Genomic DNA, 11764 nt, shown 5'->3' with positions numbered 1-11764 from the left:
CTTTTCCCCAAAGAAGCCCCTATATATAGTTTTAAGATCATTATCTCTTCCGCTTAAACGGGACGCTAGCTCCAATAACGCGACCGTCTTCGCCGTTGCCATGGCCGCCGCGAAGCACCTCTCCCTCATCCGCCGCGCCTTCCCCGCCCGCCGCCTCCTCTCCACCGCCACGGCCGCCGTCGTTGATCCGCCTCCACCCATGGCGGCGGAGGAGGACGTCATCTCGATGAAGGGCGTCCGCATCTCCGGCCGCCCCCTCTACCTCGACATGCAGGCCACCAGCCCCGTCGATCCCCGTGTCCTCGATGCCATGATCCCCTTCTACCTCTCCCGCTTCGGCAACCCCCACTCCCGCACCCACTTCTACGGCTGGGAGTCCGACGCTGCCGTCGAGACCGCCCGCGCCCAAGTCGCTGCCCTAGTTGGCGCCAACCCGAAGGAGATCTTCTTCACGTCCGGCGCCACCGAGTCCAACAACATCTCCGTCAAGGGCGTCATGCACTTCTACCGCGACAAGAAGCGCCACGTCATCACCACCCAGACCGAGCACAAGTGCGTCCTCGACTCCTGTCGCTACCTCCAGCAAGAGGGCTTCGAGGTCACCTACCTTCCCGTCCGCCCCGACGGCCTCGTCGACCTCGACCGCCTCGCCGCCGCCATTCGCCCCGATACCGGCCTCGTCTCCGTCATGGCCGTCAACAACGAGATCGGCGTCGTCCAGCCCCTCGAGGAAATCGGCCGCATCTGCAAGGAAAAAGGCGTCCCCTTTCACACCGACGCCGCCCAGGCGCTCGGCAAAATTCCTATTGACGTGGAGAAGATGGGAATCGGACTCATGTCCCTCAGCGGGCACAAGATCTACGGGCCGAAGGGCGTCGGGGCACTCTACCTCCGCCGCCGGCCCCGGATCCGGGTCGAGCCCCAGATGAGCGGTGGCGGCCAGGAGCGCGGCATCCGCAGCGGCACCGTCCCCACGCCGCTCGTCGTCGGGATGGGCGCCGCCTGCGAGATCTCCATGAAGGAGATGGAATACGACGGCCGCCGCGTCGCCGCTCTCCAGGAGCGGCTCCTCAACGGAATCCGGTCGCGGCTTGATGGCGTGGTCATCAACGGCAGCGTCGAGCATCGATACGCGGGGAATTTGAACATCTCGTTCGCGTACGTCGAGGGGGAGAGCCTGCTGATGGGGCTGAAGGAGGTGGCTGTGTCGAGCGGGAGCGCGTGCACCAGCGCCAGCCTCGAGCCATCCTACGTTCTAAGGGCGCTCGGTGTGGACGAGGACATGGCGCACACCTCGATCCGATTCGGAATTGGGAGGTTCACCACGGAGGCCGAGATCGACCGCGCCATAGAGCTTACTGTGAATCAAGTAGAGAAGCTGAGGGAGATGAGCCCTCTATACGAGATGGTCAAGGAAGGGATCGACATCAAGAACATCCAGTGGGCACAACACTGAGAGCAGGGGATTGGACTGGCTCTAGTATAAATATGATTGCAGATGGTAGGAAGAAGGAGAAGAAGCAAGAAGAGTGAGGGGCTTCAGAGCTCTGGAGCTAACGAAGTGTGGCCTCTTTCTACACGTCCTCTTCTTTATCTTGGTTTAGTGTGAATATTTATGTTTTCAAATGACTACTTCAGATAAATCCCTTTGCAATCGTGTGAGTCTTCTCTTTTTATCCTACCGTTGCATGAAAAGCCCTAATTCTCGAGTGAGCGTACTGCAGATATATAATGTTTGTTTAGTAGCAATAAAGTCTGGGGATGGTATGTTTAATCTGTACTTTGGAATGGTTATGTATGTTCAAATGCTGTGCTCAGATGAAGGCATTGGCAGTATGTTCCGTTTCTTCTTATCTTTTTGATGGCAATGAAATGCTCAGTTCAATAATGGCATGTTTTTAGGTTTTTCTTCCTTAAACTTGTGATTGATGCAAAGGTTGTTCAATTCTTTGTTAAACTAAGGCATTGCTACATAGTGGTTGCCTGAAAGTTCTGTTTTTGAGCAGGTTTTTCCTGAACTAGTTCTACATATACTTAAAACCAAATGATTTTCACTTACATGACTATATATTTATATGAATTAACTGTTTCTGAACTCTGTATGCAAATGGATACATTTGCTAGAAGTTAGGCACTGGCTTGCTGTTGAGAGGTTTCATGCATCAAGACATTGCCGTATTTAAATTAAATTGAATCAAGTATGGGCATTGGCAGGTAAGTATGATGCTGAAATAGACTCATTCTAAGGTGGAAGAGTAAATTTGAATTACTATATTAGAAACAAGTTAGAGTAACAAATTGCTTTGAGGTTGTTTATTTGTGCGAAAAATAGGTTCTGTCGTTGCTGAGTCCAATAACAAATTGATTATAAGAGGATGAAGCTATGGGGTAAGTGCTTGTATCATTAGAACAATAATTTATCTACCTGTCTGATTTCCTGATACATAGTTGAGACCATCACTCTTATAGAAAGATACATTACCTTTCACTATAGTTTCAGGGGAAAGCTAACCAAGTTGTAAGGAGACAGACTGCATATTGCTTGTGAATCTGTATATACTAAAAGGAATACCTTTAGGCAGAATTGTATTGCTTAAGAAGGGACCTGTTCTTCTTAACAAAATATTGGGACTCATTGCTTAAACATGATAAAACTTATTACAATGTTTATTTGTAGGAGGAACCAATGAAGATATCAAGAGTCAAACAGTTTTATTACCAGAAAAACCTAACAAGGACTCGAAGGAGGCACAAGTTATCTTGAGACGTGGAGACATGAGTGGCATTTTACTCTGTCTATAAGCCCAGACAGTTGGGATGAAGGCCTTTTTTCGGTTCAGTTTTTTTTTTCCCGGGATGATGATCATATAATATTCTCCAAACCATTCTGTTGTTTACATGATCGCATTGGTATAAGTCAGACTTGATTTTATTTTGATTTAGAAAAAAATGCATTAAGGATGTGACTGATAAACCCAAGAAGGAAGTCCGGGGTCAGCTTCTATAAACTCGTGTTGTCTCTTAGTCCGCATAAGTTATGGGACGAGTTCGCTCGATACCATTTGTAACAACCTAAGACCTCACCCCAAAAGACTAGTCGCAAGGTATTTTTTGAGTTTCTTAGTTTTATATAGGTATTTAAAATCTATCCAGCAAATAATCGACGTGGAACTAAATATACGTTCGCATAGATCCTCACATTCATCACCTCTTTAGCACTACAACAGTCCTAGTTGAACCAAGGTTAATAATATAACCAAGCAAGGATTGAAGTACCGGTAGGATGGACATTTCAACCATCCTATTCTAGCGAGTTCATGGCACGTGGGATGGATGCGAAACCTCAAAACTTACTCAATTGGGTGCGCTCTTTTATTTTTTTTCAAAGTTGAAAAATTCTGCACTTCTTTTTCTCCCACACTGCAGAAGGTTGCCATGAAAGCCACATCTGAAGTGTTTTTGGGTAATTTCTCAATTATTGAGTGCTAGCTCCATCATTTGGTTCAATTCCCTCCAAAACCAAGGTCCATATCGATTTGTCCTCAGGATACCGTGGTCCATCCACCGTCTTGATATATTGTTACTATATTATTTTAATTATTTTTAGATTCCATAAATATTTGTTTTTTTACACTTTTTTATTTTTTTTGAAAATATATGAAAAAATTTATTAACAAGAGGAGAAGTCAAAATGATGATTAATATCTTTCTCCACATGATATGACATAAATGAAAAAAAAAAAAGCTCATCAGTGCACATACTTCAACATATGGCGTATCACTCCACGCAAGACACAACACCCAACACAACAGACTGGAAAGGAGGTAAGAGAGCACGGCGTAGCAACCAATCCACCTTGGGCGATTCCTTATCCGAGGCCAACGTATCGGATGAGGTTTTTTAGTACCACAAATCTTGTCATCATCCATCATTTGCTTGTAATAAAGGATGTAAGATCGTATGATTTAGTTTGGGTGCTGCGGACCCTGAATCGATATGACATTTCATAGAGTTGGAATGGCGTGTTTGTACGCCAATGTCATCACCATCTCCTGAGGGATTTTAACTTGCAGAGAATCTAGCTCGGTCACATCTCCTTCTCTCTCCCTCTTTCTCGCTACATCCTAAAGAAAATGCCAAGAATTCTAGCGGTAGAGAATCAAACTCAAATAGTCACATCTCTCTCTCTACTTGATAACATCAACGACAGATCAAGCATTTGAAACAAGAATTTGACAGCCAAAGTAAATTAAAACTCGTTATAACATCCCAAAGCGGCTCGACAAAATTAGGACAACAGTTATGAGTTATACTTCCCACTGCTGATAAGAAAACAAGCGGGGATGATGATTATAGCAAGGTGGGGGAGAGAGAGAGAGGAGTGATTTCTACAATCAAGAGAACAGAGAGAGAGAGAGAGAGAGAGAGAGAGAGAGAGAGCACTAAAAAGTGATCAAAGAATCTCACTTCCTCTCAAGTTTCTATCCACAATTTGAAAAGAGGATGGCTTGTCTCCTGTTTCTTCTGCTTATGGATTATGGATTATGTAGCGTGTCTCCACACTTGCATTTCCAATTCATGGGCTTGTAGTTGGAGCTTTCATCACCTTTGGAAGTGATTGTATTGAAGAAATGGCCACCTCCATTCCTGACTTGTGGGACTACAGGCACCTGAACTGCCTCACAATGGCCGCATGAAGTGCACTTCCCCTCACATCTCGGTGGCCTCGATCCAATCAAAGCTCTCGCCATCCCCACCTCTTCTCCTCTCCCCTGCATCCAATCCATGACCGTAACGTAAGACTGGAGATGAAAAGAACTTGTATCGACAAGGGAAAGACCAAAGGAAAAACTGCTCACGTTGGCAATCTCTAGAAGCTTAAACAACGATCTACCTGAAACACAACACATACTGATGTTTTAGATTTCACGAGAGAGAAGTACGGAGAACACTATGAAGGAAATTTGATTGTGGTTAATTAGCTTACCTTCAGCCAAGTATTTTTCTTGGTTAGAGCTCAAGAGAAGAAGCAACGACAGGAGGAGGTGAACGGGTCTACCAGTCTTGGTGCGGTGGAGAAGGCGACCCATCTGAACTGTCTAAATGATTGAATGAGTATAGAGAAAGAGAAGGAAAAAAAAGTGACTGTTCTGTTCTATAACTTGTTCTATCCAACTCTGGGTTTTGGAGGCTAATGGATGAGAGAGAAACAGGGGAGATTAAATAGATGATGGCTGGTGCCTGGTGGTGCAGGAATGCAAAGAGTTATGTAGAGAGGTGTGATGTAGAGTAAAGCGAGGTACTACTGAATGCATTGATAACCATAGAAAGAGAGCTCAAGACAGAGTAGCACCAAAAGGACAACAGTTGGAGCAGAGCTTACAAGAAAGAGACAAAGGGTCCCCAAATTTCAAAAACACAGGGCAACACCAGCTGCGCGGATTTATGAGCCCCAAGCACCAAAAGATAAAAGAGAAGGAGAAGCAAGAGCGCAGACAAGCGTACATAAAATGTTAGCAGCAGCACCAGAGAAGCTTGTGAGAGAGGACATAGAAGGGATGGCTGAGAGCAAGCGAGAGGGGAGGAACACATGCCCAAAAGATATCAAAGGGCGTAAAACCCACAGCGAAGGGGTGGCGTGGGGTGGGAGTTCAGGTGTTGGGGATTCTTCTCACAAACAGACATGGGATCGCAGCTGTGTGCTTCCACTTTACCATCTCAGATGTTATCACCATTTCAGCTCTTCTTGTTTTGTTGTATTTTGTGGGTGGTGGGATGGCAGGCTTGTGCTGGCGCCTTCCCTTCACTTCTCTGGGAGGGATGGAGTGGAATAAATGGAGTCATGTATACATTGGCACTGCACTTGGAAGCAAGCAGCATCACCTTCATAAGTGGCTAGTGTGTAGTACTCTCATGAATATTAAACACATATACCAGTTAGATTTTAAGGCTGCTATAATTTATTGTATTACAGTTTTCATCAACTTAATACTTAGCTAAGTTTGGACAACCTTTTTTGAACTTTGGTTGATAATGGTCCATTTTATTTTATCACACAACAAGAATATGTTCCAATGCTAGTATGCTGCTGCTGCTGCTGCTCTCTCTCTCTCTATCTCTCTCTTGCATATTGATCAGATGATGATTTGAAATTAATTCAACTAATAAACAGTTAAAAATTAGAAAGATATTGGGTCATTGTGCTTAAAATGTCCTTAACAGCAAATGTAAGTATATATTTTATGAACAAAGTACAATGTATAAACTATTTCATTTCCGTATGTTTCTTGTTTTGATCATCACAAACATGTCTTCCTCTCCTCACCGACTTGTTTATTGAGCATTTAATTTTCCAAGAGTTGCATTTTAGAGGCAAATCTAACGAGCTAGACTTAGCTACACTGGAAAGATCCGATCGGATCTGCACTGAATAATGAAGGTTCCACATCGATGATCTAGGCCATTGAATATGATCTAATATTTTTAAACTATTTATACACTAAAAATCATGAAATTTAGAGACCCTTGACCTATGCATCAAGTGATAAAAAAATATAATTTAATATTACTTAGATTGTCCAATTTTTTTTGACTATTTGATGCATAAGCAAGAAATCTCCAAATCATATAATTTTTTATATATAAACAATTTAGAGATGATAGATCACATCTAGTGTTTCGGATCATCGATGTGGAATCTCTATAATCTAATCTAGACTTGACAGAATGAGTGGAGGCCTACTCGAATATAGCCAAGTTTGGCAAAAGAATTCATAATCTAAAATCTGTTACTATAACTCCAATTCTAAGAGAGTTTTCAGACCCTTACGTTTCACTCCGCCATGGAGCTCAACCCTAGCTTCGATTTATGAAGAATTTATTGCAATTTTATTTGTGGCCTCCTGACTTATGAATCATTATCCTTTAATTTTGAAAGAAGTTGATCCTCTCTTATCTTCTTCTCAACCAGCAAATCCACCCAATTTTTTCTATTCCACCAAAATTCCAACCTGGAGCGCATGCTAAATACTAGTATATATAACAACATGTACTCATTCGTTTAAAGCATCAAAATTATTTAGCTAAAATGCCTGCATGATTTACCTTTACAAGTTGATCAGACGTGATGCTACAACTCTTTACCCGTTTGTCCACCAAATCCGATACTTGAATTCACTCTTTTTGCTTTCACAAAATTTGTTTATCCCAAACCCAATGCAATCTCATTTTCTCATTGCCAAAATCGTTTTCAACTCCGAAGCTTGTCTGATTCCCAAGCGTCCCACGCATACTCATCGAGGAGTGTGAATCTTTGTGAGTGTTTGTGATGGTGACGGGTGCCTGCATCGGCTTGGAACGGGAACTGAAGCGAGAAAGGTGGCAGCGTTTCCTTGCAAGAAAGAAGTGGGCAAGATAAAAGAGCATCTTGCATTTTGTCCAACATTAGAAGTCACGGTACGAGTTCCCTGCCATTTAATTCTAAACCGTCCAATTTAGAGCAGCTTTTGTTGCACTAAGGATGGCCTCCTTTCATCACAGATATATGGTTCTCTAATAAAATTTTTTCCCTTGTAACCATATACAGAATCATCTAGAGTACTGCAATGTGGTGGCAAAAAACACATAGCATACTACTGCTGTAGCTTCAGGTTTTAGTGTTAGCAGCCAAAGGTGCAGGTAACAGGAAATTAGCAACAAGATATGCATCAAGGAAAAAAGCTAAAGCTCATCTGCTGGCGATCACCACTCCGTTCATCGAAGGATTTAGAAATGCAGGTAGAACTCGATTGATACCGCCAATTGTGGTTCAAATTTGGCTCGAGGATGACCACGCCGGAGAAGTCGAGGAAGCCGCCGGTGGTTAGAAGAAGACGGGAGCCACCTTCTGCGCGGCGGTGGCGGAAGACCTGCACAAAGCCTCATCGGTGTTTCCGGTGAGGGCTCTCCGACAATCAAGTTAGAGTGGGGTAAATTTGGTCCAGCCAAAAAGTCCCTTAGAAGTTTTTTGACCGGGATATTTACAGTCCCAGTGGAGAGGCTCAGGTGGCAAAGGCACTGTCCGCCTTCATTATGAGAGGGGGCGTGGCTCTGAACCGAATGATGCGCAACTAAGGATGGTCGGTAGCATGTGGTGCTGTCCATTCTCAAGAACGATAAAGTGTCAACAGTCATAGCAAGGTATGGCCAGAGTAGTCATGGTGTTGTCCTTTGACTAGGCCTGTTAACGAGCCGAGCCGAGCCCGAGCTTGGGGAGGCTCGGGCTCGGCTCGTTTCACAGAACTCGGGCTCGGGCTCGGTACCGAGCTCTGTATTAGGCTCGAGCTCGGGCTTGCTTGGCAAAGTAAAGGCTCGGGCTCGAGCTCGTAAAGCTCGTTTCAATTACGACCTCCTGAACGAGCCCGAGCTCGGGCTCGGTACGAGCTCGGTGGTCTATTTCTTGTTTCCTTGAAACAGCATAGAAATAATTTGAATAATTGAAGGCTCTTGAAAAAAGAGACAGAAGTACAAGAACACAATACACTGATAATTGTTAAGAATGTTGAATTTTCACTCGCTTATAATCAATAATGGTAACCATAAAAGCATGTCTTACTCTGTAAGACAATCTCCTGTCTCTCATATTCTCATCTGCATTATGTATATCCTAAAATCCTTCAATGGAGGATTATTAGACAAGCCTGTGATGCATGACTATGAGCTACATCAGATCCTTAAAAGTAGCTTCATACAAACAATTATGCTCCACAAACAGCTTGCATCCATGCAAGATCCCTTGATGTCCCACATCCATATATAGGGTTGTTACATGCGGAGGATGGTTAGTCTAAGTATGACAATCTTCTCATTCACCACCAACCTAAACATAATGGGGGTTCAGCCTGCACTTTAGTTGGCTGGCAAAAATATTTGTATTTTTGAGATCAAGGGCATGAATCTGCTTCAAATTGAAACCACTCACAGCTTCACAGAATCTTTGCTCTAGAGAATTCGATGGCACAAAGGCAATGACAATCAAAGAGAAGAGAATTTAACCACATCCAAGCACAAAAGCAATGACAATCAAAGAGAATTTAAATGGTCCAAGTGTCGAAGTGAAACCCCGCCAAACTAAAAAACATCCAATACAAATCAAGTTCTACAAAAGAGTTCAAGAAGCACAATAAACATAATAAATCTCAAGTTCTCAAGTAATCTAGCTTAGACCAGTCTCTGTATTCCATTGCATAAACTCTTCATCAACCTGTAAATTAAACAAAAAACCAGAAATTATAAATTAAAAAACTAACTACTAAAAGATATATTAAATACTATAAATGATACTTACATTTGATGACTGCTCCAATCCAAGCTCATGATGCAACCAATCTCCAGTACAAATCAAAGCTTCTACAGTCTCAGGCTTCAAAGAGCTACGATATTGATCAAGCACTCTACCTCCAGCACTAAATGCAGCCTCTGAAGCAACAGTAGTAATAGGAATGGATAGTATGTCCCGAGCCATCTTTGATAGAGTACGAAATTTTAGAGTGTTGGCTTTCCACCAATTCAAAGCATCAAACTTGTCATAGTCTTCATCACCAGGCTTACAAATATCTTCTTCTAGATATATGTCCAACTCAGTTTTATTTGAAGGAATAACATTCCTATGTTGTTCAGCCCACATATGAAAGGCATGATTAGCCCTTCTTTTTCTTTTCAATTTGGAGGAGGTACTAGGGATATTGCTAGCATCAACATCTATTTGTCCATCTGAAGATACATATTCCTTGTAAAACATATCTAAAGCTTCATGAACATCATCAATATGGCGTTGAAAAATATCCTCACCATAAATTTTTGGAAAACAAAATATAATGAGCTGCATTTTATAGCGAGGATCCAAAATTGCTCCAATTGCCATTAGTAAGTTACAGTCTCCCCAATACTTGTCAAATTTTTCATTCATTCTTCGAGTCATGCGCATCACAAAATCTCTAGTATCGAGGACATATCATTTAATTTCTCCTTCACTCTCCAAATTTCATTAAGGAACAAATTTGAAGTTGGATATTGACGTCCTGAGAATACTTCTGTGACTTCATTAAAAACTTCCAAAAATTTTGAAACCTCTGTAGCTCGTATCCAGTCCTCCTCGGATGGTAACCATTTATAGTTGGAGTCTCTTTCCTTGTACATTGGAAACACCGGTTTGAACTCCAATGCTGACTCTAGCATTTCATATGTTGAGTTCCATCGAGTAGGCACATCAAGTTGAAGAATTTTAGAGGTTGACAACTTCAACTGTTTAACAATTTCAGTAAACTTATGAAGTCGTGAAGGAGACATCTTCAGATATTTCAAACTTTCGCGGATATTCTCAATTACATCCCGTATTTCTGCTAAACCATCTTGTACCATTAGGTTCAAAACATGTGCACAACAGCGAATATGAAATATTTTTCCATTGAAGTAAAGCTTTCCTTTGATTGCAAAATTATCCCTCAAGACTTTGACCGCTGTGTCATTCGAAGATGTATTGTCTAACGTAATAGTAGAAACCTTATCTTCAATCCCCCATTCAGTTAGACACCGAAGAATACAATCAGCAATAGCAATTCCCGTGTGGGGAGGTGCCAAGCTACAAAAGTTTAAAATTCTCTTTTGCAACTTCCATTCAGAATCTAAGAAATGTCCAGTGAGGCAAATGTACCCTATTGTTTGATTTGAGGTCCATAGATCAGTCGTTAAGCTAATTTTATCAACATTTCTTAACATTGACCTCAACTTTTACTTCTCAATTGCAAACATTTTCATGCAGTCACTCCTTAAAGTAACCCGCTTTATTAGCTCAAATTTTGGGTTAAGAGCTTTACAGAATAAAACAAAGAACTGATGTTCCACCATCCTAAAAGGATACTCATGCACTATAAACATCTTTGCAAGAATCTCTCTTATCTTGTCTTTATCATACTTGTAAGTTGCGAGCATTGCATGACCTTGAGTAACATCAAACGACAATAAGCTTTGTTTTAACTCTTTGTCTCCGCTAGACTTAAAAGTTTTCGAGGCATGCAAGCATTTAAATGTCTTTTGAGATGAGTTGTGGCACCCCCCTTCTTCCATGCTAATTTAGCACTACAATAATTGCATTTTGCCTTTGTGTTACCATCTACTGTTACGATTTCAAATTCAGTCCACACCTCAGATCTCTTCCTCCTGTTTGGGTCATCCCAAGATTGTTCTATACCCATTTCTTTCATTTCATCCATTGCATCATCTTTATCAAAAATACTTTCCAATTCAGCAAGTTCGTTTGCACTATAAGCTGTAGAGGCATGTTGATCGATTTCATGTTGGCCATTTGACATTTCTAGAAAAATATAAACAACCAGTCAAATTACATATTTAGTACATAAGCATGCCATACAAAGCCTATTTAAGGCCAAAACAAAACCAATCAAATTTAGATGCCAATTCATTTAAATACTTGAAAGCATAACATTCAACCCTCCTCTCAAGTCCCAAACACATTTTCATAAAAAAATAATAATAACAATAATAACATATAAACAGAAACAATAAATAAAAGAAAGAGAACTAAATCAAATGATTTTTCTCTTTCTTCTCTCTAAGTGCATCCGGTTAGAGGAGCTGCCGCCTACCGAGCTGAGAAGTGAGGAGCAAAGAGATGAATGATGATGGACGGTGAGGAAAGTAGAGGAAACTCACACTACAAGAAAATTCATCTTTTCCGACGCTTTTTATAATCTTTGCCGACGCTTA

The 11764-nt window shown here is 42.0% G+C and overlaps 1 protein-coding gene and 2 pseudogenes across 3 annotated transcripts; 1 reads left to right on the top strand and 2 right to left on the bottom strand.

Annotated features, from left to right (window-relative positions):
- Positions 1 to 14: 14 nt before the first annotated feature.
- LOC103697467 (cysteine desulfurase, mitochondrial pseudogene) lies at positions 15 to 1888 on the top strand (annotated as a pseudogene). The gene has a single exon (XR_015968674.1). The product of XR_015968674.1 is annotated as a cysteine desulfurase, mitochondrial pseudogene (transcript).
- A 2648-nt stretch (positions 1889 to 4536) lies between these two features.
- Positions 4537 to 5439, bottom strand: LOC103697468 (EPIDERMAL PATTERNING FACTOR-like protein 2). The gene is made up of 3 exons (XM_017840681.3): positions 4989 to 5439; positions 4861 to 4895; positions 4537 to 4773 (listed from the first exon to the last, which is right to left on the bottom strand). The coding sequence occupies exons 1-3, from the start codon at positions 5089 to 5091 to the stop codon at positions 4537 to 4539; spliced, it is 375 nt and encodes a 124-aa protein (XP_017696170.1). The 5' UTR covers positions 5092 to 5439.
- Positions 5440 to 9108: 3669 nt separating this feature from the next.
- LOC120104496 (zinc finger BED domain-containing protein RICESLEEPER 2-like) lies at positions 9109 to 11009 on the bottom strand (annotated as a pseudogene). Its single transcript, XR_015968673.2, has 2 exons — positions 9327 to 11009; positions 9109 to 9242 (listed from the first exon to the last, which is right to left on the bottom strand). The product of XR_015968673.2 is annotated as a zinc finger BED domain-containing protein RICESLEEPER 2-like (transcript).
- Between the last annotated feature and the right edge of the window lie 755 nt (positions 11010 to 11764).

The sequence above is a fragment of the Phoenix dactylifera genome, chromosome 9, assembly GCF_051530095.1.
Source record: "Phoenix dactylifera cultivar Ajwa chromosome 9, Ajwa_hap1_PhDact_Kaust_v1.1, whole genome shotgun sequence".
NCBI classification, from domain to species: Eukaryota; Viridiplantae; Streptophyta; class Magnoliopsida; order Arecales; family Arecaceae; genus Phoenix; species Phoenix dactylifera.
Note: the sequence above shows the minus strand (reverse complement) of the source record. Positions and strands in the feature narration are given on the sequence as shown.